Source organism: Notolepis coatsorum (assembly GCF_963971535.1).
Source record: "Notolepis coatsorum genome assembly, chromosome: 2".
NCBI classification, from domain to species: domain Eukaryota; kingdom Metazoa; phylum Chordata; class Actinopteri; order Aulopiformes; family Paralepididae; genus Notolepis; species Notolepis coatsorum.
The window spans coordinates 71,255,830-71,281,110 of NC_140166.1; the positions used below are offsets into that span (position 1 = coordinate 71,255,830).

The window sequence follows — 25,281 nt, forward strand, 5'->3', positions numbered from 1 at the left end:
TGGTGGAATCTCCACCTCTTGGACAGGGGGCTCTCTGTTGAGGAGCTCCCTAAAGTGCTCAGTCCACCTTTGGTGTTGTTCTTCCTTGGTGGTGAGCAGTCGTCCTTGTTTGTCACGGATGTGTGTGTTTGTCTGTCTAAACCTCCCGGTTAGTTTCTTGGTGGTCAGGTAGAGTTCCTTGAGGTTATTCTTTCCCGCTGCTTCCTCTGCTTCTTGCGCCAAGTCTTCTATGTATTTCTGTTTGTCGCGTTTGATGCTTTTCTTCACCTCCTTGTTTGCTACTTCGTAGTCTCTGTGAGCTGCTCCCTTTTTTGCTCGAGTTTTGCATTTGTTTATTGTGTCTTTTTTTGCCCCCCTCTCCTCTATTCTTTTCAGTGTTTCAGTGGATATCCAGGGTTTGTTGCTTGTTTTCTTTCTCCCTACCACTTCTAGGCATGTCTCCTTCCATACGGTTTTCAGGTTGTTCAGGTGCTCTTCCACTGGTTTTTGAGCTTGTTCTTGCAGGGCTTGGAACCTGTTCTGTAGGGTGATTTGGTATAGTTCCGTTGTTCCTATGTCCTGGAAAAGCTGGATGTTGTACTTTGCTCTGTTGTCAGTGGGGCTGTTACAGCGCTTCAGCTTGAGTTGGAGTTTTGCAGCCAGTAGGTGATGATCTGACCCCGCATCTGCCCCCCTCTTCACTCGTACATCCAGGAGGGAACGTCTGAACTTCCTGTTTATACATATATGATCTATTTGGTTTTCTGTGGTGTGGTCAGGTGATATCCATGTGGCTTTGTGAACATGTTTGTGGGGGTAAACTATCCCTCCTATGACCAGGTTGTAGTCCGCACAGGCGTTTGCTAATCTTTCACCATTTTCATTCATGCTGCTGATTCCATGCTTTCCCATAATCAGCTTGTATCCATTGTTGTTGTTCCCAACCTTTGCATTCATGTCGCCCATGAGGAGAAAGATGTCTTTTTCTCTCCTGGCCTGGAGTATCTGTTGTAGCTGGTTGTAGAAGTTGTCTTTTATTTCCTCATCTGTGGTGTTGGTGGGTGCATAACATTGGATGACATGTAGGTTAATTCTTTTATGGGTGGTTTTAAATCTTGCGGTGATGATTCTGGAATTGATGGGCTCCCAACTGATGAGGGCCCTCTGCGCTTCTTTGGAGAGCATGAGTGCCACTCCCTCCGTGTGTGGTGCTTTCTCATCCGGGTGTCCAGAGAAGATTATGGATTCACCACTGGTCAGTTTGACTTCTCCTGTCTGGAGCCATCTGGTTTCACACAAGCCGAGGATAGAGAGCTTGTATCTTTTCATCTCTTCTGCGATGACTGACGTTTTCCCCGCTGTGTACATGGTCCTGATATTCCAGGTTGCGATGTTGGTAGACCGCCTAGGGGATAGAAGGTTCTGACGCACCCTCTCCATGTGGTTTTCAGCATGCGTCTTCATAGTCTCTTCAGCTCGTATGCTTGAAGAGCTGGCCCATGAGTTTTACCATTGCCCTATTGGTCAGCTTAACCTGCTTCCCCCTCCCACGACGAGGACGTTAGGGTTGGATTTTGGGAGGGTGGATGATGACAGTGAGAGCAATAACATGGATGATGATAGTGAGAGCAATAACATGGATGATGACAGTGAGAGCAATAACATGGATGATGACATTGAGAGCAATAGTAGTAGTAGTAGTAGTAGTATTTTATTGTCACGTATAAAGTACAGGTACATTACAGTGTGTTGCTTGGTTCATACACATACAGCTCATTATAGTAATATTCCACAATTATTACAGTTGGTAGTAATAATGGCACACATAAATTCACATTTGTTGATACATGCAGGACTAAGTCTTGAGACAGACGTATGTGTATCACCGCTGCCATGTTAACAGGTGTGTGTGTGTGTGTGTGTGTGTGTGTGTGTGTGTGTGTGTGTGTGTGTGTGTGTGTGTGTGTGTGTGTGTGTGTGTGTGTGTGTGTGTGTGTGTGTGTGTGTGTGTGTGTGTGTGTGTGTGTGTGTGTGTGTGTGTGTGTGTGTGTGTGTGTGTGTGTGTGTGTGTGTGTGTGTGTGTGTGTGTGTGTGTGTGTGTGTGTGTGTTCCAGTATCGGACGATGGCGAGCCTCCGCCCAGCAGCACTTTGCGAGCCTCAGAGAAGAACACCATGGAGCAGCTGGTGGAGCGGGCCTGTTTCCGTGACTACCAGCGGCTGGGCCTGGGCACCATCACGGTCAGCTCCTCTCGCTCCAAGACGGGAGAGCAGTTCAGAATCACAGCCGTAAACAGACTGTACTCCCTCTGCCGCAGGTGCACCACCTTACACACACACACACGCACACACGCACACACACACACACACACACACACACACACACACACACACACACACACACACACACACACACACACACACACACACGGTGGGCGACAGTGGCTCAGGAGGTAGAGCAAGTAGTCTGGTAATCCGGAGATTCCCGGTTTGATTCCAGCTCCTCTCGGGTAAAAATGTGAGGAACAAATTGTAAAAAAAATAAATGTATCTAACCCTACAGTAACTAACCTTATTGTCATGCACTTGTCCTAATATATTAACCTACACTGTAGCACTCAACACTTTGATGAACATTGTTACTCATCTGATAGATTTGTACCCTTCCTGATGACTTGTTGTACAGAACTTGTAAGTCGCTTTGGATAAAAGCGTCAGCTAAATGACTAAATGTAAATCTAAATGTAAAGCGCTTTGGATAAAAGCTGTTATATAAATGCAGCCATTTACCATTTACACACACCCTCACACACACGCGCGCGCACGCACACACCCTCACACACACCCGCACGCATTCACACACCCTCTTGAGTTGAACTTGAGTTGAACTTGAACTTGTGTACTCACATATCTCTTTAGTGGTTTCCAGATTCCATTATTCCAGCATAGAGGTATGAGCTGGAAAACACTGCGGTTCCATAGCCTGAAGTCTTATGTAGTACAGGTCTAAATTTGGTCAGTTCTCAAGCATATACAGTCCGACGTGGTCATTTGACTCACGGCCTGTAAAAAGACGCTCGCCTTACATATCGTCATGGAACTCGAGAACCGAGGCACGGAATTGGTCGAGTGAGGTGGTGTTCGAAAGGCGACAAATTCAAGTTTTGAATGGTATATTACATGATCTGCGAAAAATGCAGCCCCGAGCCGGTAGATGCTCGTAAAGGGCCGCGACGTGCGTGCATCCCGCACACAGGCATGGCATGGTAAGAGGTTCAATTGCTTAAGATATTTAGCATCATGTCTCAACCAACCAACCTAACCAGAACAATGTTGATCCGTCTCAATCTACCAACCAACCTAACCAGAACAATGTTGATCTGTGCCACAATTGGCCATATTTGCACAGCAGCCATTTTGCGCTTATGTCATGCTCAGGTCGGGATCCCTTTCCACCCTGTTCCCAACCTGACCATGACATAAGAGCAAAATGGCCACCGTGTGAATATGGTCAATGCGCCTCGCTGTGCATTTCCATGGTACTTGGCTATCTATCTAACTAAACGTTCCTGAGCGGGAAACCTTCAGTCGTAAGGCTTTGTAAACCTAAAGTACCTAAAGGCGTGGGGGTTCTGTGGCTGACTGGGAGCTGTTGTAGGCTCTGGGGTTTGACTCATGCGAGATACAGTCATTCTCTTGCCAGAGCTGTTACCTGAAACATATTTTGCGTCATCGTTTTCGCTTCTTGCTCTTACAGTAAGGCCCACACGTACACCGTAGCAGCTTGAAACCGTAGCTCTTTCCAATGCGGTTTGGCGTCCCATTCACACGCAATCTGCGTTTTAGATCACTGAAACCAGACCTTTTTGAAAACTCCTGCCAGGGGTGAATATTTTTTGAAACTCTATTCTCTATAAAATACACAGTGTGGAGGGCGGCTACGCGGCGTAGTGGGCAAGGCGCTCGCCACGAAATGCTGGAGACGCTGGGCTCGTCAGTTCGAGCCCAGCGCTCCACATTTGCTTTCAGTTTAGCTGGTCGTCCGTACTAATACACATTGGCCGTATTAGGGGGTGGGAAACTGATGGGTGGGGATCGGGCGTTGTGGACAGCGACTCCTACAGGTCGGTTGGTGCGCCTGCACAATAGAATCAGGAAGTGTTGGGGGCAGCGTGAGCCTCCCACGCGTTACTCCTCGCTACTGAGAGATCGAGCTGCGCAGGTGAAAAGATGCGACTGCTGTTACCTCAAGTACCGGAGGGGACTTGTGCTATGTATGACTTAGTCCACATTGCAGCCGGCTTGTGGGAGGCAAGAAACAGCGTCCGTGACAGGGGAGGGTTGAATTGGATGATACGAAATTGGGATGGGAGAAAATATAGAAAATGGGAGAAAAAGTGGATAAAAAAAAAAAATACACAGTGTGGACATGTGAAAGCGGAGCTTATGGCAAACGCTATCATCATGACTAATGCCCCCCCATCCACACTAGGGGTGGGAATCACCAGAGGCCTCACGATACGATACTATCACGATACTTGAGTCACGATACGATAGTATTGCGATACTAAATATATTGCGATATGCTGAGTATTGCGATATATTAATATTGCAATATATTGCGATTTATTGCCTTTTTTCAACTGCAAAGTAAAACTTTGTCAACATGTTTTATCTAATAATATTAAGTTTTCAGTCTGTTCATCTCACTTCAATAATTTTTATTGCAGAACATGGTATTTTCTCAAGCAGACAGATGTAAACACTGTAATCTGTGTTGCATGTACCTGACAAACTTGAACTTGTTTGTATTACAGTCATATTCCAACTTAACTGAATGCACATGTGTGTGTGTGGACTACTCTAATATTACAGGTATTTAAATGAACAATGCAACTTCCTTATAAAAAAATAATAATAATTAAAAAAAAAATTATATAAATATATAATATATTTTTTTTTTACTATCTTTTTCCCCCCTCTTTTTCCGATTTTTTTCTCCCATCCCACTGTTAGTCATTATGCCAATTCCCAACTCCCTTCCTGGTTGTTGCGCACCCCCCCTACTGTTGGTCCGGGAGGCCGGAGACTATCACATGCTATCCTCCGACACATGCGCAGCCAGCCGGCAGCCAGCCTGGCAGCTCAGATTCTCACTGGGAGAGTGTAACGTGTGGAAGGTCACACTACCTCCCTCCAGATCCTTCCTTCGCTGAGCAGGCGCCCCGACCGAACTGTAGGAGTATTTTTCTGTTTACAACGCCCAGGACCCACCCATCAGCTTTCCCACCCTCTAATACTGCCAATTGTATTAGTACGGACGACCAGCCAAACTGAAAACAATGTGGAGAGCTGGGATCGAACACGCGAACCCAGCATCTCCAGCATTGGTGGTGAGTGCCTTGCCCACTGCACCACCTGGCCGCCCCATATAAATATTTAAATATCGATACTTGGCGTCCCTGTATCGATACAGTATCGCCACGCAAAGTATCGCGATACTACTACGTATCGATTTTTTACCCCACCCCTAATCCACACGTAGACAGATATCTAAAGCGGAGCATTTTCTTTGCAATCAGGACCACGGAGAGGTCCTTGCAGCCTCCCGGCCAGGTCATTTCACATGAGCGTTGTTCTGCGTTGTTGTGTGGACAGGGATTTTTCCCGTTAGCCAAAACCCTCAACAGCAAACATAGAGCCTCTTTATTTACTCTTTATGTAGTGTTGAGTAGGGGTGGGATGATACCAGTAACACTTTATGTGGTGTTGAGTAGGGGTGGGATGATACCAGTAACACTCTTTATGTGGTGTTGAGTAAGGGTGGGATGATACCAGTAACACTCTTTATGTGGTGTTGAGTAGGGGTGGGATGATACCAGTAACACTCTTTATGTGGTGTTGAGTAGGGGTGGGGTGATACCAGTAACACTCTTTATGTAGTGTTGAGTAGGGGTGGGATGATACCAGTAATACTCTTTATGTGGTGTTGAGTAGGGGTGGGATGATACCAGTAATACTCTTTATGTGGTGTTGAGTAGGGGTGGGATGATACCAGTAACACTCTTTATGTGGTGTTGAGTAAGGGTGGGATGATACCAGTAACACTCTTTATGTGGTGTTGAGTAGGGGTGGGATGATACCAGTAACACTCTTTATGTGGTGTTGAGTAGGGGTGGGATGATACCAGTAACACTCTTTATGTGGTGTTGAGTAGGGGTGGGGTGATACCAGTAACACTCTTTATGTAGTGTTGAGTAGGGGTGGGATGATACCAGTAATACTCTTTATGTAGTGTTGAGTAGGGGTGGGATGATACCAGTAATACTCTTTATGTGGTGTTGAGTAGGGGTGGGATGATACCAGTAACACTCTTTATGTAGTGTTGAGTAGGGGTGGGATGATACCAGTAACACTCTTTATGTGGTGTTGAGTAGGGGTGGGATGATACCAGTAACACTCTTTATGTGGTGTTGAGTAGGGGTGGGATGATACCAGTAACACTCTTTATGTGGTGTTGAGTAGGGGTGGGATGATACCAGTAACACTCTTTATGTGGTGTTGAGTAGGGGTGGGATGATACCAGTAACACTCTTTATGTGGTGTTGAGTAGGGGTGGGATGATACCAGTAACACTCTTTATGTGGTGTTGAGTAGGGGTGGGATGATACCAGTAACACTCTTTATGTGGTGTTGAGTAGGGGTGGGATGATACCAGTAACACTCTTTATGTGGTGTTGAGTAGGGGTGGGATGATACCAGTAACACTCTTTATGTGGTGTTGAGTAGGGGTGGGGTGATACCAGTGATACTCCCTATGTGGTGTTGAGTAGGGGTGGGATGATACCAGTAATACTCTTTATGTAGTGTTGAGTAGGGGTGGGGTGATACCAGTCAAATAAAAAAAGCTGATTCTTTGTTGTGCATCACAAACTGGCCAGTTGTACATGATTGCATAGTGTCTCTTTAACACACTGTGACCACAGGTTGATTATTAGTAACTAGTAATTATGTCCCCCAATGGAAAACTTTGTTACCAACTGCAATCAAAATAGATATACATCATCTGTTTTATCTACTGTAATAAGATAACGTTTTTGTCGGTTCACCTCATTCCAAACACTTGTATTGCTTTCTGAGTGTTGAGGATAAGAATCATCGCTCTCTCTCTGTTCGTCTCTCACTCCCTCTCCCTCCCTCTCTCTCTGTCTCTGTGTCTCTCTCTGTTCGTCTCTCCCTCCCTCTCTCCCTCTCTCTCTGTCTCTGTGTCTCTCTCTGTTCGTCTCTCCCTCCCTCTCTCCCTCTCTCTCTGTCTCTGTGTCTCTCTCTGTTCGTCTCTCCCTCCCTCTCTCCCTCTCTCTCTGTCTCTGTGTCTCTCTCTGTTCGTCTCTCACTCCCTCTCCCTCCCTCTCTCTCTGTCTCTGTGTCTCTCTCTGTTCGTCTCTCACTCCCTCTCCCTCCCTCTCTCTCTGTCTCTGTGTCTCTCTCTGTTCGTCTCTCACTCCCTCTCCCTCCCTCTCTCTCTGTCTCTGTGTCTCTCTCTGTTCGTCTCTCACTCCCTCTCCCTCCCTCTCTCTCTCTCTGTCTGTGTGTCTGTTCGTCTCTCTCTCCCTCTCTCTCTCTGTTCGTCTCTCACTCCCTCTCCATCCCTCCCTCCCTCTCTCTCTGTCTCTGTCTCTGTGTCTGTCTGTTCGTCTCTCTCTCCCTCTCTCTCTCTGTTCGTCTCTCTCTCCCTCTCTCTCTCTGTTCGTCTCCCTCTCCCTCTCTGTCTCTGTCCCTCCCTCCCTCTCTCTCCCTCTCTCTTCCTCTCCCTCTCTCGCTCTCTCTCTGTCTCTGTCTGTTCGTCTCCCTCTCCCTCTCTGTCTCTGTCCCTCCCTCCCTCTCTCTCTCTCTCTCTCTCTCTCTCTCCCTCTCTGTCCCTCTCTCTCTCTCCCTCCCTATCTCTCTCTCTTCCTCTCCCTCTCCCTCCCTCCCTCTCTCCCTCTCTCTCTGTCTCTGTCTGTCCGTCTCCCTCTCCCTCTCCCTCTCTGTCTCTGTCCCTCTCTCTCTCCCTCCCTCTCTCTCTCTCCCTCTCTCTTCCTCTCCCTATCCCTCCCTCCCTCCCTCTCTCCCTCTCTCTCTGTCTCTGTCTGTCCGTCTCCCTCTCTGTCTCTGTCCCTCCCTCTCTCTCTCTCTCTCTCTCTCTCTCTCCCTCTCCCTCTCTGTCTCTGTCCCTCTCTCTCCCTCTCTGTCTCTGTCCCTCCCTCTCTCCCTCTCCCTCTCTCGCTCTCCCTCTCCCTCTCTGTCTCTGTCCCTCCCTCCCTCTCTCTCTCTCCCTCTCTGTCCCTCTCTCTCTCTCCCTCCCTCTCTCTCTCCCTCTCCCTTCCTCTCCCTCTCCCTCCCTCTCTCTCTCCCTCTCTCTCCCTCTCCCTCTCTCTCTCTCTCCCTCCCTCCCTCGCTCTCCCTCTCTCTCTCCCTCTCCCTCTACTCTCCCTCTCTCTCCCTCTCCCTCTCTCCCTCTCTCTCCCTCTCCCTCCCTCTCTTCCTCTCCCTCTCCCTCTCCCTCTCCCTCTACTCTCTCTCTCCCTCTCTCTCTCCCTCTCCCTCTCCCTCTCCCTCTCTCTCTCCCTCTCCCTCTCTCTCCCTCTCCCTCTCTCCCTCTCGCTCTCCCTCTCCCTCTCTCAGTTACCCAGGCCTGCTGGTGGTTCCCCAGGCCGTACAGGACAGCAGTCTACACAAGGTGGCCCGCTGCTACCGGCACAACCGGCTGCCGGTGGTGTGTTGGAAACACCCGCGCACCAAGGGCGTGCTGCTGCGCTCCGGAGGCTTCCACGGCAAGAGCATGGCGGGGCTGTTCAAGTCTCAGAACCCCTCTTCAACAGGTGGGACACCAGGCTAAACACACACCAATCAATATCTGAAATAATATCTTTTTACTGTCTTCTACTATTATGTATTTGTATGTATTGGTTTAAAATACAGAGACTGTGCATATTAAGGAACATTTGACTGTAAATATGCCAGTTTAGCCAAGTTGGCTAATTTTCAACTGTAGTCTCTGGGGCAGGTGACATGAGCACTACAATAATTAAAACATAGTACAATAATTAAAACACAGTAGGAATCAGTATAGGTTACAATACACTAAAATACATACAAATAAATACATTAAAATACATTACAATACAACCCCTCAGTTAAAATGGTCGCACACTTGACCATCTCTCAACCATGATTTTAAGTTTGTTTTAAATTAAATGTAACTTTGATACAAGTTTCAAGTTTCAAGTTTCTTTAATAGTTGTCATACAGAATACTTTCATACAAAATGCTTCTTACTGTTACGCTCCAGAGACTGTGCTAGACAAGATAGTATCAAATAACATAGTATAGCATGTAATTTAGAAGTAGAAAATTAGGTCACAGTGTTCAGTATAGACATATGTACAATGTTCGATGCAGAATAGACGTAACTGAGTTACCATATAATATACAATACTATGCAGTGTACTAATGTACAGTACTATATAGTGCAAAGCAGAAATGGGATGAGGTACAATTTAGGTACAATTTACAGTAAGGTGTACGAGTTGTAGTGCAATCCTTCATCAATAAATATAAAGTGTGGGGAGTGGGTGCTACAGTGTGTTTGTTTAAAGTGAGTGTGTGCGTGTGGATGTGTGTGCTATGTGCGTTTGATGGTTGTTGTTGTGTAGTGTTCATTGTTCGTTTAGCAGCCTGATGGCCTGGGGATAGAAGCTTCTTCTGAGTCTTTCTGTGCTCGCCTTGAGACTCCGGTATCGCTTGCCTGACCGCAGCAGTTCAAAGAGGCAGTTGTTCGGGTGACTGGAGTCTTTAATTTAACACAGAGAGACCACTGAGAAGCGATGTAATGACTTTATGTCATTTTTCACATCCAAGGTTGAGGGCATCCGCTCTCTCCTCCCCGGCTCCTCTTCCTCACCTGCTCCACCTGCTGTCTTACAGCCTGAAGCCTCCCAGCTCCTCCGCTGTTTCAGCGACACCACGCAGCGGGAGGTCGAGGCCATCATCGGGAGGATGAAGTCATCCACGTGTGCTCTGGATCCCCTCCCCACAGCCCTGGTGAAAGCCAACATCCGCACTATTGGCCCCCTCATGACCAGCACCATCAACCTCTGCTTGCAGGCTGGCCACGTTCCGCCTGCCCTCAAAACTGCCATCATCACCCCCCTCCTGAAGAAACCCACCCTGGACCCAGAGGCCCTCGTCAACTACCGGCCCATCTCCAACCTCCCGTTCCTTTACAAGGTGCTGGAGAAGGTAGTTGCGAAGCAGCTCCTAGCACACCTCGGAGACAACAACATCTTCGAGAAGTTCCAGTCTGGTTTCCGCTCCGCGCACAGTACAGAGACAGCCCTGGTCAGGGTAACCAACGATCTACTGATGGCGGCGGATGCGGGAACCCCATCCATTCTGGTCCTTCTCGACCTATCGGCAGCCTTCGACACGGTGGATCATCCCATTCTACTGGACTGTCTCCACTCCAATGTCGGACTCCGCGACCTAGCCCTTGGCTTATTCCAGTCCCTCTTGGCTGGTCGGACTGAGTGTGTCTCCCTCGGAGGCGCAACATCCTCCAACCACCCTGTCACCTGCGGTGTCCCCCAGGGATCCGTCCTCGGCCCCCTGCTGTTCACCCTGTACATGCTCCCCCTCGGCCGCATCATCGGCCGGCACGGTGTGTCTTTCCACTGCTACGCTGACGACACCCAGTTATATATCCGGATCACACCATCATCACCTTCATCACCCCCCACACTGACCACTTGCCTGGAGGAGACTAAGGCGTGGATGAACCACAGGTTTCTCCAGGTCAACAGCTCCAAAACACAAGCCATGCTGATCGGTACCCCACACCAGGTCCGGTCAACCACCATCACCACCATCTCCTTCTCCGGTCAGGACATTCCCCTTTCCACCCTTGTCACCAACTTGGGCGTGAAAATGGACCCCCACCTCACATATGATACACACATCAAACACCTCTGCAAGACCTCTTTCTTTCACCTCCGTAACATCACCAAACTCCGCCCCTCACTCACCCTGGCAGACTCGGAGAAACTCGTCCACGCTTTTGTTTCCTCCAGGCTGGACTATTGCAATGCACTCCTCATCGGGATTCCTAGCAAAAGCATTAAAAAACTGCAAACCATTCAGAATGTCGCTGCTAGGATCCTGATGAGGGTGCGCAAATATGATCACATCACCCCCACCCTCAGATCCCTTCACTGGCTCCCCGTGGAACACAGAATTGAGTTCAAGGTGTCCCTCCTCACTCACCAGTGTCTACACGGTGGTGCCCCTGCCTATCTCAAGGAACTCCTCACCCCCCAGTCCTCCTCACGTTCCCTCCGCTCCGGCACAGCCTACCTCCTCAAAGCCCCCAGGACTAAGCTGCACTCCATGGGTGATCGCGCCTTCTGCTCCGCCGCACCCAGACTGTGGAATGCTCTCCCCATCCACCTGAGAGCACCACAATCCGTCGAGGTTTTTAAAAGGGGCCTAAAAACATTTCTTTTTAACAAGGCTTTTGCCTGAATTTTCTTTTACTTTTTTTTTTTTTTTTTTTTTTTTTTTACTTCTATTCATTTTACTATTATTTTTATTTTATTTTACTCTTAGGTTCTTCCATTTTACTGGTTGTTAGTCTTTTTAATTGTTTTTATTCATTTTAAATTGTTTTATTCATTTAACTTTTGTATTTGTCTCCTGTAAGCGCTCCGAGATTCTCGCGAATGTGGAGCGCGGTACAAATCTAATCCATTATTATTATTATTATTATTTAATGATTCTCTTAGCCTTGCCCCTGCAACGCTTGTTGTAAATGTTCTGGAGGGTGGGGAGCCCCCCTCCAATTGTGCGTTCGGCTGAACGTGTCACTCTTTGTAGTCTGCTTCGGTCTTGTGCAGTGCTATTCCCAAACCAGGAGGTGATGTTGCCAGTCAGGATGCTCTCTATTGTACATGAGTAGAAGTTCTTAAGGATCTTCTGACTGACTTGGAACTTCCTTAGGCGCCTGAGGAAGTAGAGGCGTTGTCGTGCCTTCTTCACAACACTGTCAATGTGTGTGGTCCATGTCAAGTCCTCGGATATGTAGGCTCCGAGGTACTTAAAGCTGTTGACTCTCTCAACCGGTGCCCCGTCGATGCTGAGGGGGCTGTAGTCCTTGACCCCCGACCTCCTGAAGTCCACAATCATCTCCTTTGTTTTGCTGACGTTCAGGGAGAGGCTGTTTTCCTGGCACCATCCCGCCAGGACCTTGACCTCTTCCAGGTAGGCCCTCTCGTCGTTGGCAGAGATCAAGCCCACCACCACTGTGTCGTCAACAAATTTGATGATTGTATTGCTACTCCGCTGAGCCACACAGTCGTGTGTGTACAGGGAGTAGAGGAGGGGACTCAGAACACAGCCCTGGGGGGCCCCTATGTTGAGGGTGATGGATGAGGAGGTGCAGTTGCCTGCTCTCACCACCTGGGGTCTGCCCGTCAGGAAGTCCAAGACCCACTGGCAGAGGTCATAGTTCAAGCCCAGGTCCCTGAGCTTGGCTATGAGTATGGAGGGGACTATGGTATTGAATGCCGAGCTGTAGTCGATGAATAGCATTCTCACATAGTTCCCCTGCCTCTTGTCCAGGTGTGATGCTGCTGTGTGCAGCACATGGGCTATGGCGTCCTCCGTGGACCTGTTGGGGCGGTATGCAAATTGCAGGGGGTCCATGTTAATGGGGAGGGAGGAGCAGATGTAGCCCTTTACTAGCTTCTCAAAGCACTTCATGGCTATGGAGGTGAGAGCTACAGGGCGGTAGTCGTTGAGGCAAGCAGGCTTGGATTTTTTGGGTACAGGGATAATAGTGGACTTCTTCAGGCAGGTGGGGATGACAGCCTGTTCTAAGGACAGGTTAAATATGTCAGTGAATAAAAGTACCCTGTGAGACCCACGGTTGCAAAATTACAAAATCCTGTTTAGCCATTTAAAAAGAAAATCTGTAAATTAACATTTTAAGCACATGTATAGTCAATTGGTCCTGTTGTTCAGCCTCACAATGCTATTTGATAGTAAATGTGTTTATATGTCCCACCCTCTGAAGTTGCTAATGTCTTTTTAATTTGGGCCTCACAGGGTTACCGAAATATATAGTAAAAGTGTATATTTTCAGCATTACGTTTGTTTACCAATGATTTTAACTGTTATTAGTGAAATATAAGATTATAGAAATCTCAGGGCATTGAGTCGGAAACCGGCGCATATTGACGGGAGGAAGTGGAGCAGCCAAAAGTGAGTGTAGTCTTTTGAAGGAAGAGACTTGGGGCTTTCGAATAACTACCCTACCCAGCTCACGCCAGCCCCTGTCAATCATCTGACTTCTGGATTAACTTTTTTATTTCTCTTATTTTTTGGGATTATCTCCCACAAACCTGAACGTTATTGCCATAAAACAGAACGCAGTTAGTTTCTCTACCTTTCTGTGAACGTCTAGCAAAAACGGTGTTGCAATATGATGAAAAATGGTGGAGAAATTTACATTATAAAAAAGATGGCAGAATTCAGTACTGTATCTACAAAACCTGTTTAATCATCTTCCCTTTATTCATTTGCTTAGATTTTTCAGGTCTGGTAAATTTTAGCATGGTGTTATTCACAGTCAAAGATAAAAAATATTTTTTAAATATAATTGATATTCTCCTTTGGTTCATTACAATTTACTCAGCCTAGTAACAGACACACTATTTCTGACACTGAGAATACATTCCCTGAGATCCATAGATGTCCCTAGAATCAGATACCAAGAACATGCAAATGGACCATTTAAAAAAAATCTGTAAATGTTTATTCTACGTCCCCTCTCTCTCCCCCTCTCTCTCCCCCCTCTCCCCCCCCTCTCCCCCCCCATCTCCCCCTCTCCCCCCCCCCTCTCTCCCCCTCCCCCCCCTCCCTCCCTCTCCCCCTCTCTCTCCCCCCCTCTCTCCCCCTCTCTCTCCCCCTCTCTCTCCCCCTCTCTCCCCCCCCCCCTCTCTCCCCCCCCCCCCTCTCTCTCCCTCCAGCTCCTGCCTCATCCTCAGAGTCCTCCAGTAGCCTGGAGCAGGAGAAGTACCTGCAGGCGATCCTCAGCTCCATCCCCGTCTACTACAAGACCAACGGAAACAGCACCCTGTCCAACCGCTCTCTAGTGGGCCTGTCTCCAGGTACCTGTCTCTCTCTCTCGTAGGCCTGTCTCCAGGTACCTGTCTCTCTCTCCTAGGCCTGTCTCCAGGTACCTGTCTCTCTCTCTCTCGTAGGCCTGTCTCCAGGTACCTGTCTCTCTCTCGTAGACCTGTCTCCAGGTACCTGTCTCTCTCTCGTAGGCCTGTCTCCAGGTACTGCAACAGGACGTAGTATTAGCTGATCTCTCATCCCTCTGTTCCCCCGCAGCGCCACGGCTCTTCTGGTTTGTTTTTGATCCCCGGAGGCCCATTTGTTTTTATTAAACATTCCATGGAACATCTCAAAACACGACCCTTTGATGACGAAATGGTATTTGGGAGGTATTTATTTTTCATGAAGACTCCTCGAGTCGTTTTCCAGCTGTGTGGTGAGTTTAGCCTAGTCAGCGTGGAAAAGGAAACCGTGCAACACCACCGCAGACAGTCAACTAACTACTGTATACCAGGGGTGGCTACGTGGCGTAGTGGGCAAGGCGCTCGCCACGAATGCAGAAACGCTGGGCTCGACTGTTCGAGCCCAGCGCTCCACATTGCTTTCAGTTTAGCTGGTCGTTCATACTAATACACATTGGCCGTATTAGGGGGTGGGAAACTGATGGGTGGGGATCGGGCGTTGTGGACAGCGACTCCTACAGGTCGGTTGGTGCGCCTGCTCAGTAGAATCAGGAAGTGTCGGGGGCAGCGTGAGCCTCCCACACGTTACTCCTCGCCACTGAGAGATCGAGCTGCGCAGGTGAAAAGATGCGACTGCTGTTACCTCAAGTACCGGAGGGGACTTGTGCTATGTATGACTTAGTCCACATTGCAGCCGGCTTGTGGGAGGCAAGAAACAGCGTTCGAGACAGGGGAGGGTTGAATTGGATGATACGAAATTGGGATGGGAGAAAATATAGAAAATGGGAGAAAAAGTGGATAAAAAAAAAACTAACTACTGTATACCAATTATCACAATAACAGCACAAGACGGATGCCCCCCCGGTCTCCCCCACACGCTGTGCAAGGGCCCCCCGCCTCCCCCACACGCTGTGCAAGGGCCCCCCGCCTCCCCCACACGCTGTAAGGGCCCCCCCGGTCTCCCCCACACGCTGTGCAATTGCCCCCCGCCTCCCCCACACACTGTGCAAGGGCCTCCCGTCTCCCCCACACGCTGTGCAAGGGCCTCCCGTCTCCCCCACACGCTGTGCAAGGGCCTCCCGTCTCCCCCACACGCTGTGCAAGGGCCTCCCGTCTCCCCCACACGCTGTGCAAGGGCCCCCTCGCCTCCCCCACACGCTGTAAGGGCCCCCCGGTCTCCCCCACACGCTGTGCAAGGGCCCCCCCCCCGTCTCCAACACACACTGTGCAAGGGCCTCCCGTCTCCCCCACACGCTGTGCAAGGGCCTCCCGTCTCCCCCACACGCTGTGCAAGGGCCCCCTCGCCTCCCCCACACGCTGTAAGGGCCCCCCGGTCTCCCCCACACGCTGTGCAAGGGCCCCCCCCGTCTCCCCCACACGCTGTGCAAGGGCCCCCCCGCCTCCCCCACACACTGTAAGGGCCCCCCGTCTCCCCCACACGCTGTGCAAGGGCCCCCCCGTCTCCCCCACACACTGTAAGGGCCCCCCGTCTCCCCCACACACTGTAAGGGCCCCCCGTCTCCCCCACACACTGTAAGGGCCCCCCCCCGTCTCCCCCACACACTGTAAGGGCCCCCCGTCTCCCCCACACACTGTAAGGGCCCCCCGTCTCCCCCACACACTGTAAGGGCCCCCCGTCTCCCCCACACACTGTAAGGGCCCCCCGTCTCCCCCACACACTGTAAGGGCCCCCCGTCTCCCCCACACACTGTAAGGGCCCCCCGTCTCCCCCACACACTGTAAGGGCCCCCCGTCTCCCCCACACACTGTAAGGGCCCCCCGTCTCCCCCACACACTGTAAGGGCCCCCCGTCTCCCCCACACACTGTAAGGGCCCCCCGTCTCCCCCACACGCTGTGCAAGCAGTGGTTGAGGGCTGGGGTGGCAGGCAGCGGGGGCTGCAGCGAGGAAGCTCCGGCTTGAGGTCGATGGGGGGCAGCTGGAGGGTCGGGAGGAAGGGTCGTCGGGCCCCCCTGCAGGGACAGATCTCCCAGGTCTATGGCCTGGAACCTGTTTGAGAGCTGCAGGATCTCCTCTTCGAGAGGCGGGGTGGAATAGAGCTTGCTTCTCCATACCGGCACCCTTGACCAGGCGTTAGCATGGACCTGTAAGGGGGTCGAACAGCTCAGAGTCTTTGGCTTCGCCCCCTAAAAAACAGGCCACTGATCCTGGAACATAACTGAGGATGTAGAGTGGGTGGGTGGCCTTGCCATCCCAGATCCACGTTGGCGCCTCGTCTAGCTCCCGGTGACTAATGTTTTAGCGCTAGCATCGTTAGCGTAATTAGCAGCGGACCTGTGGATGCTAGTGGTTTCAATCATAGAATCCAGCAATTGCTCGTCTTCCTTTATCTGGTAAAGGTTGGAAATTCTCCCCTCCAGCTGGGATATCCTCTGTTAATACAGCCCACACAGGGCAGTGGGAGAGCGGCTGTCATCGCCATGGTAACTTGTATGGAGCTAGTAGGCTTAGTTTTTGTTTGGCAAACACAGATAAAAAGTAATCCAGAATAAAAAAAGACCAGTCCAGGCCAAACTGAAATGATAGACTACTGTAGGCTACTGAATGTCGCCACCGGAGATTAGCTTATGAGCTACAAACCAGTGGACGATGCTAGCCGGGATAAGCCTCGGCAAGCTAACCGACAAGCTAACAAGCTACAAACAATCGCAAATCGGAGATTAATTTAGCAAAGGGGGAAATGCATAACCCCCAGAGCAAACCTGACTAACGGAAGGGTAGTTGAGATGAAAAAGGGGGAAGCAGGGTAGAAAAATGTAGGTCGTAGACGCCGTCAACGTTGTGGAACGTAGAGAGCCTTCCGAAACACGTCCTTCAATTACTCGGCAGAGAGTGATACACATCACTCTCTAGTCTCTACCCAGTGGAAATTATACATGTATCGTTGTGAATTCAGTGTTCAATTCAAAACCCTCAGGTTCCCAACACTGGAAGTGTCGTCGTCAATCTCAGGCGCAGTTTAGACGGAAACGCTCGCGGGTGAATCCGGCAAAATATTTTATCGGATGTGCCTTTTGTTCATACGGCAACGCCGTTTTTGAGGGGAGAATCCGCAAAAAAAGTGAAACCACCTTCCTGGGTGGAAATCCTTGAAACGATACACCTTCGCGCTATCGTCTGAACAGTCAAACCGTATAAAAATATGACGAAAGGGTTCTAGCCACCGGCACGACTGCAGCACCCCCTATAGACCTGGCATGCATATTACATCAATAACGCCGACATTTACTCACACTTTTACAGCCTCGTCTGCACGAAGAATTCCCTCCCAAAACACTAGTCTAAACTCAAAATTAAAAGTGAGACCGCAAGACGACTTTTGCGGTTTCTGTTCAAACTCTCTCCGTCTAAACATGACCTCAATCAGAGACGTAAACCCTGTTCTAGTGTTTGAGCTGGGATTAATGCTCAGGAGGATGTCTGCAACACCTTCCCTTCTGATTAAATATTGCAGCCTCTTGCAATTTTAACATTAATCCACCGGTCTGGCCGCTTGGCTCCAGGTCGGCCTCTTTGTTACCTCCTTTGGTTGTTTTTCAGCCTCTTATCTTTGCGAGTCTTCCTCTGTGTGTGTGTGTGTGTGTGTGTGTGTGTGTGTGTGTGTGTGTGTGTGTGTGTGTGTGTGTGTGTGTGTGTGTGTGTGTGTGTGTGTGCGTGTGCGTGTGTGTGTGTTGGGAACGAACTTTCATACAATGTTGGGTTATATAAGCATAACAGCAGGACACCTCAGGGTCACACGTGTGTGTGTGTATTGGCAGAGGGGTGTGTGTGTGTGACGATGACACACACACAAACACCCCTCTGCCAATATACAGTAGCTATAATCAAGCGATTCTCTTTCTTTCTCGTTCTCTCTCTCTTTCTTTCTTCCTCTCACTGTCACTCGCTTGCTCTCTCTCTTACACACACACACACACACACAAACGCGCTTTATCAGCACGATTATAATAGTTTCCTCATTTAGGCGTTGTAGGAGCTGAGTTTATGGGAACTGGGTCAGGAGTGCTCCGGGTCATCCCGAAGGACATCCATCCCAGAGGTCTAAGGAGACCTAAGCCTACAGAGATCGGATGAAGCAGAGCCCTAATGTGGAAAAAGGATTCCCTTCATCTCCATATCCTCCTCGGACCGAGTTCAGACAGAGTTGATGAGAAAGCTGCCCCCAGTCTGAGCCATACGGGTTAATTGACCATCCGGTGGCAATCGAGCGTTACTTTCCCCTGTACATGGAGATGATACAGCTCTGTTCATTCACCTTTTTTTTAAAACAATGTTTTTTATTGCATTTTTTTTCTTTTATACAAACATACATTATATACAGACAATAACACATGACAAAAATAAAAAGACATCCTTCAATCCCCTCCCTTCCCTAATTATAATTCAACTTGACATTCCCGCAGACATATTACAATAATAGAAACAATTATTGTTAAATAAATTATAAGAAACCACGGAAATACCAACCTAAAAAAAAAAAAAAAAAAATATATATATATATATATATATATATATATATATATATATATATATATATATATATATATATATATATATATATATATATATATATATATATATATTAAATAAAGAAAAAAATAAAGAAAAATAAAAAAAAAACTTCTTCGGCTTCTCTACCCTCATCCGTTTTTTTTCTCTTTATTTATTTATTTTTGATCTTTTTCCCTTTCCTATCCCTTACATTTCTTGTTTCCTATCTCTTTCCTTTAGATTCTCACATTTTCCAGGAAATGTATAAATGATGTCCATGTCCTTTCAAATTGTTCTGTTTTTCCCTTCTGTATGTATGTTAGCTTCTCCATTGCTAAGTTTTCTGACACTTCCTTTAACCACTGTTTAGCTCTGTCCATTCACCTTGATTCGTTTAGTAGTAGTACTGCTGATGTAGGGCCATGTCCTGCTGATGTAGGACCATGCCTATCCTGTGTAATGTACAAATGATCAAATTGGAAATTGTGGAAAAATTCCACAATAAGCTATTTATGTCTGAATTAAAACATGATTGTAATGGATATTTAAAAGTCCCCTCCACTCAAAAGCGTGTTTTCTTTAGGTGCTCTTGGAGGCATTTTATTTTTATTTCTTTATTTCATACCATTTCAGCAAAACAGTAAAAACATTGACCATGACAGAAAGTGTATAAAGGTCATGAGTAGAGGCCAGAGACCCAGATAGGCCTATACGGGGCCTCAACTCATTAAATCATTGGATTAAAAAAAAAACACAAAAACAAGACGCATGCCTTTGACTATACAGATTGTTATCTGTGTGTAGAGCTTGTCACCAGAGCGCCTTTTCACAGTCTTCACCCTGGAGACGGAGAGCTTCTCTGTACTTCCCTGAAGTCTGAGTTGCATGTGTCATGTCACTGATAGGTTGAACCTCCCATGGTCCAATAGTATGTGGTAACTTGACACTTTTATCTTCAGCTACATAGAAAGCATGAGTAGGTATTGACTTGTCTTGAAATAATATAAACTACTGGCTTGAAATTCCAAAAAATAAATAAATAAATAAATATCAATTGGTGCTTGTTGGCATATTGCATAGATCCTTATTGCATCTCAATGAGGGTAAAGGTGTAGAGACGCTGTTTTCTGAACAGCAAGCCATTTTCAGTAGTTTGTTGAACTATTTGGTGGAGGGAAAAAAACATATTGTTATTCAATATAAAACAATGTAAGGGTTTTAAAATACATCTGGTGGGGGCGGCGACAGTGGCTCGGGAGGTGGAGCAGTCATCTGGTAATCCGGAGGTTCCCGGGTTTCATTCCCGCTCCTCCTCGGGAAGCATGTCGAAGTGTCCTTGAGCATTGCTCCCGATGAGCAGGTTGGCACCTTGCACGGTCGCCTCCGCCGTCGGTGTGTGGAATATGTGAGTGAACGGGTACAAATGTGAGGAACAAATTGTAAAGCTCTTTGGATAAAAGAGTGATATAGATGCAGCCATTTACATCTGGAAGGGATCTTTAATGAAGTCCAGATAAAAGTGCTTATCCTTGAGATGAGTTGTCCATTCGACCTGCCCACAGAACAAGCCTTCTTGACTGCATACAGAACAAGGCTTCAAGTATCAGCCACGTTCATGATATTTAGCAGCCTTGGACGTGTCCGTAGACTCGTGGTTAGTGACTCGAGGACAGCTTGGACGTGTCTGTAGACTCGTGGTTAGTGGCAAAGAGAGAATGTTTTCTGTACCCATGAGATCGCGTCTTCAAAAAGCATGTGGAACCTCTGTTACTATTTGCATGTGTGATGTGTATATATATAACCTGTGGATTAAAACAAGGTAACGTGATTGTAAATGTGTTTGTCTTCAGCCAGTGAAAGGAGGACGTCCAGGATACCAAAGATGGCGCCTGTGCATTTAGACATCCCCTTCTCCAACAGCTTCGCCAGAGGTGGTGAGTGATCCTCTGCTTCCCGCTCCACAGAGACACGCGGTCGGTGCTCGTCACACGTCATTTCCTGGAATCCTTTTTTTGTGATAAATTTTTTATTTATTGCAGCAAGATTGCATTCTAAAAAAGTTTTGAAAATGAAAAAAAATAAAGATTTTTGAGAAAAATTAAAAGAAGGATCCACTGAGAACCCCCCTGAGGTCCAAGCTACCACCACTATCTTATCTCAACTCACAGTGGATTTCAACTGTACCGCGCGCCAGATGATTCCACACTACAGTAGTTGTTGCCTCTTTTGCTCCGTGTACGCGAGCTGTCGAAAGCTCTACTGTAAATACACAACGTCCAAATCCATCAAAATCCATGCTCTGATGAGGGGGTTTCTACAGTACCAGCACGTCGCTTCTTCTGTCAGCCCAGCGAGAAGAGTTTGTGTTTAGAGTAGAGTAGAATAGAATAGAAATAATTTAATCATTCAGAGGGAAATTTGGCACTACAAATCGCTCACAGCGAACATTTAGGTAGACAAAACAATTAGTCACGAATAAGAATTTAAAAAGAAATAAGCCTAGGAATACTGAATAAAATAAGCCTAAGAATAAAATTATAATAATAAAATACGGTCCGGGATTTACATTTCCTATGTTATGTATATACATTCTAATATAAAATATACAGTAAAAATATACAGAAATCTACAGTAAGTGTAATATTGAACAATGTTGTTTTAAAAGTAAAAGTCCAGGAAGATGGTAACTGTCACCCTGTGATGCAGTGAGGCACAGTGATGCGTTGTAAAGTCTGATGGCTGTCAGAATGAAGTGACAACGCCAAATTAGAAAAGTAATTCAGAAATCAACACATCGTGCAAAGGGAGGGACGCTTATTAGAGTACTTTGAATATAAGGCATAGCTATGATATAGTTATAAAATAAATATATTTATATTTTATTTACCGGTATATCTTTGAATTTTGACTTTTAAATCACAAATAACTAGGGATGCTCGATATTGGCTTTTTTTTACCGATATACCGATATTGTCCAACTCTTAATTTCCGATACCGATATCAACCGATACCGATATATGCAGGGTTTCCCCCCCAAAAAAACTGAATAATTTCAGGTAATTAACATTACATAAATTATGTCTTGTTGTGGAATTAACATAACATTATGCATACTTTTGACAATAAATAAAATCTGAATTTGTTCTTACTTGCTTGCCTGGGTAAATAAAGGTTATAGAAATGTAAAAAAAAATAATAATAAAATTAAATAAAAATGTAAAACCGATACCGATATTTTCCGATATCACATTTTAATGCCAATATCGGCCGATAATATTGGTAGGCCGATAATATCGGACATCCCTACAAAGAACCCTTATTATCATTATGAGAACCCTTCCTGAAGCTGGCAAATCCACATGAACCAAGTGAACAAGACGACGGCGCTGCCGGCGGTGCTAACGTATCATAACCGCGGGCCGGCACGTCGTCGTCGTGTGGTACCCAGGATGTCCACAGGAAACGCAGGACTAAAGGACACATCTTGCTGGTCAGCGTGTCTCGTCTTAGCGCCGGAGGATGTCGTGTGAATGTACACATACAGTACATTGCCGGTTATTTTGGCTGTTTTGGATTTCTGAAATTCTGAATGATTCAGCATTTTGAGGACGATTGTGCAAATTGACATTGCGAAACGGCCAAGTGGGGTTTTTAGACTGCATTTACTGGATATGTAGTGTACAATTTTATTGCGGTTATGTCGTCATCATCCGCCTTTTTCCTCCTAGTAACAAGGGAGCATCCTTTTTTCTTGGAACGCCATTAATGATAACCGTTGGGCATCAGTCATATTCATTGCATGCTGTTTACAATCATCCTTCTGTTCTTGTCAAATTGAACTATCTCAAACCCACCCTCTTTTCTTAATCCTCCAATCACCTCTTAATAACATCCAGGGTGGGAAATAAACCACCAGCCACCAGTGAAACGCTGGTGTTACACATGTTACAAGAAAAGAGGGAGGGGTCTGAGAAAGTTCAATTTGAAAAGTTAACCTCTTTCATGCTATCACTGTTGGTGTTGACGGTGAGAACAGTCCCAGTCTGAAACTGTCTCCGCTCTCCGGGTGGACGGGTCAGGCTGTGACCGTTCTGGGGTCCTTCAGGGAGAGTAGACTGGTCCATCGCAAAGCGGACATGAAGTGGACGGAGAGAGCGTCACTATCCCAAATCTCTAGGCCCACGCCTCTTTTCTCGGTCCTCCAATCAGGAAAAGAGGGCTGGGTTTGAGATAGGTCAATATTGGAACTTAAAGAAGCATTTCACCAATCTATAACCATAATCTTATCATTCTTTTGTGAGGAGGACATAAAACATACATTCTGTGTCTTGAGAGCTCTGCCGCACGCCCCCCTGGTGGAGACCGCCAGTGAACTGCAGTCCTCAACTGTGTCCTCAACTATTTATTCAGCTGTTCTATAGTTTGGCTCTATTCTACAGTTGACGAAATAGGGTCTAATTCACTAGAGGTCTGCTCTCCACCTCTGTTGTATCTTGAGAGACGGAGCACCTTGGTCAGACATCACATGTCCTCCTCACAACAGACCGATGGGATTAAGGTTGAACATCGACAAAGTGGCCTGTAATTGTGCTTATTTTATATTGCCCTGCAGAAGCCAACTATTGAGTTATAAGTGAAAGTGAACTTCTCAATATCGGTTTCATCTTGTGACCAAGGTTCAGAGTTCAATCTCAATCTGTTTTAGAGAAAATAATTGCAGTAACTGCAAAATCCCTGGATAGTCAAAGGACTTTAAAGCCATTTTTCTCAGTTTCACTGTTTGCGTGGTCACTGCGGTTAGCTTCTGTGGGGCGCTATAGACAACAGCACCGCTGCCGTCTCTCTATAGTGAACGTCACGGTTAGCTTCTGTGGGGCGCTATAGACAACAGCACTGCTGCCGTCTCTATAGTGAACGATCACGGTTAGCTTCTGCGGGGCGCTATAGACAACAGCACCGCTGCCACCTCTATAGTGAACGTCACGGTTAGCTTCTGCGGGGCGCTATAGACAACAGCACCGCTGTCGTTTCTCTATAGTGAATGATCGCGGTTCGCTTCTGCAGGGTGGTATAGACAACAGCACTGCTGCCACCTCTATAGTGAACGATCGCGGTTAGCTTCTGCGGGGCGCTATAGACAACAGCACCGCTGCCGTCTCTCTATAGTGAACGTCACGGTTAGCTTCTGCGGGGCGCTATAGACAACAGCACTGCTGCCGTCTCTATAGTGAACGATCACGGTTAGCTTCTGCGGGGCGCTATAGACAACAGCACCGCTGCCACCTCTATAGTGAACGTCACGGTTAGCTTCTGCGGGGCGCTATAGACAACAGCACCGCTGCCGTCTCTCTATAGTGAAGGATCACGGTTAGCTTCTCCAGGGCGGTATAGACAACAGCACCGCTGCCACCTCTATAGTGAACCATCACGGGTAGCTTCTGCGGGGCGCTATAGACAACAGCACTGCTGCCACCTCTATAGGGAACCATCACGGTAGCTTCCATTCAACAAACAACAGGAACCCATTCTCTTTTGGCTGATTGGCTGAACGGACACCGACGTATCTGCCGGCTCCTGGACCCGCTGGACCCGCGATGTGAACGCTCTGTCATCGGTCCCGTCCGACAAAACACATGCTCCTAAACAGGAGTAGAGATAGACGGACACAAACCCCCCTCTTACGGTCAGCGTGGTTTGAGTCAGCTTGTGACGTCCATTTTGAGGTTGATGTTGATCTCTTGTGTGCTCCCTTCTCTCCCTCTGCCCGCGCCCTCCACCCTGCGCCCTCACCCCCCAGTGCTTGGGTATAGGGATAAGCTATTCACTCACTCAAACCAAAAGCCTGCCACTAAGGGGAGACTCCAGAATCAAGGTAATAGTCACACTTGCCTCCTTTCAGCTTCTACCCCGCTTCTAGGCACTGCCTCATAACACCTCATTAATTAACTCTGTCTCTAACCTAGACACGTGCTGTCGTCTCTAACCTCATTAACTCTGTCTCTAACCTAGACGCGTGCTGACGTCTCTAACCTCATTAACTCTGTCTCTAACCTAGACGCGTGCTGACGTCTCTAACCTCATTAACTCTGTCTCTAACCTAGACGCGTGCTGTCGTCTCTAACCCCGTCTTCACATCCAGGGTGGGAAGTAAACCACCAACCACCAGTCAAACGCTTTTCAATATCGATACCACTAGCTTAGGCGAGGGAAATCACATGTTGAATGATCTCTAGTCGGTGTGTTGGCGGTGTTGGACTGCAGAATAATGGGAAGTGTAAATACAATATCAAACTGAAATACTGAAATAGTATTTGCTTTTGTGCATTAAAGGTGCTATAAATAAATAAAAAAGTATGTAGAGTAATAGTAATAATAATAATACATACAGCCTTTAGAAAGGTGCGGAATAAAAGTATTGCTTCCCCCCCCAAAAAATATTGATTAATTAATTTATCAT

General features: G+C 47.4%; 1 protein-coding gene across 1 annotated transcript in view; it reads left to right on the plus strand.

Annotated features, from left to right (window-relative positions):
* The window catches only part of sbf2 (SET binding factor 2), a 344,856-nt gene that overhangs the window by 258,072 nt on the left and 61,503 nt on the right, over positions 1-25,281 (plus strand). Inside the window, exons 25-29 of the mRNA XM_084308216.1 lie at positions 2,094-2,295; positions 8,642-8,838; positions 14,041-14,181; positions 20,675-20,758; positions 24,622-24,696. Coding sequence (XP_084164342.1) covers positions 2,094-2,295; positions 8,642-8,838; positions 14,041-14,181; positions 20,675-20,758; positions 24,622-24,696 — 699 coding nt within the window. The remainder of the gene's footprint in view (positions 1-2,093; positions 2,296-8,641; positions 8,839-14,040; positions 14,182-20,674; positions 20,759-24,621; positions 24,697-25,281) is intronic.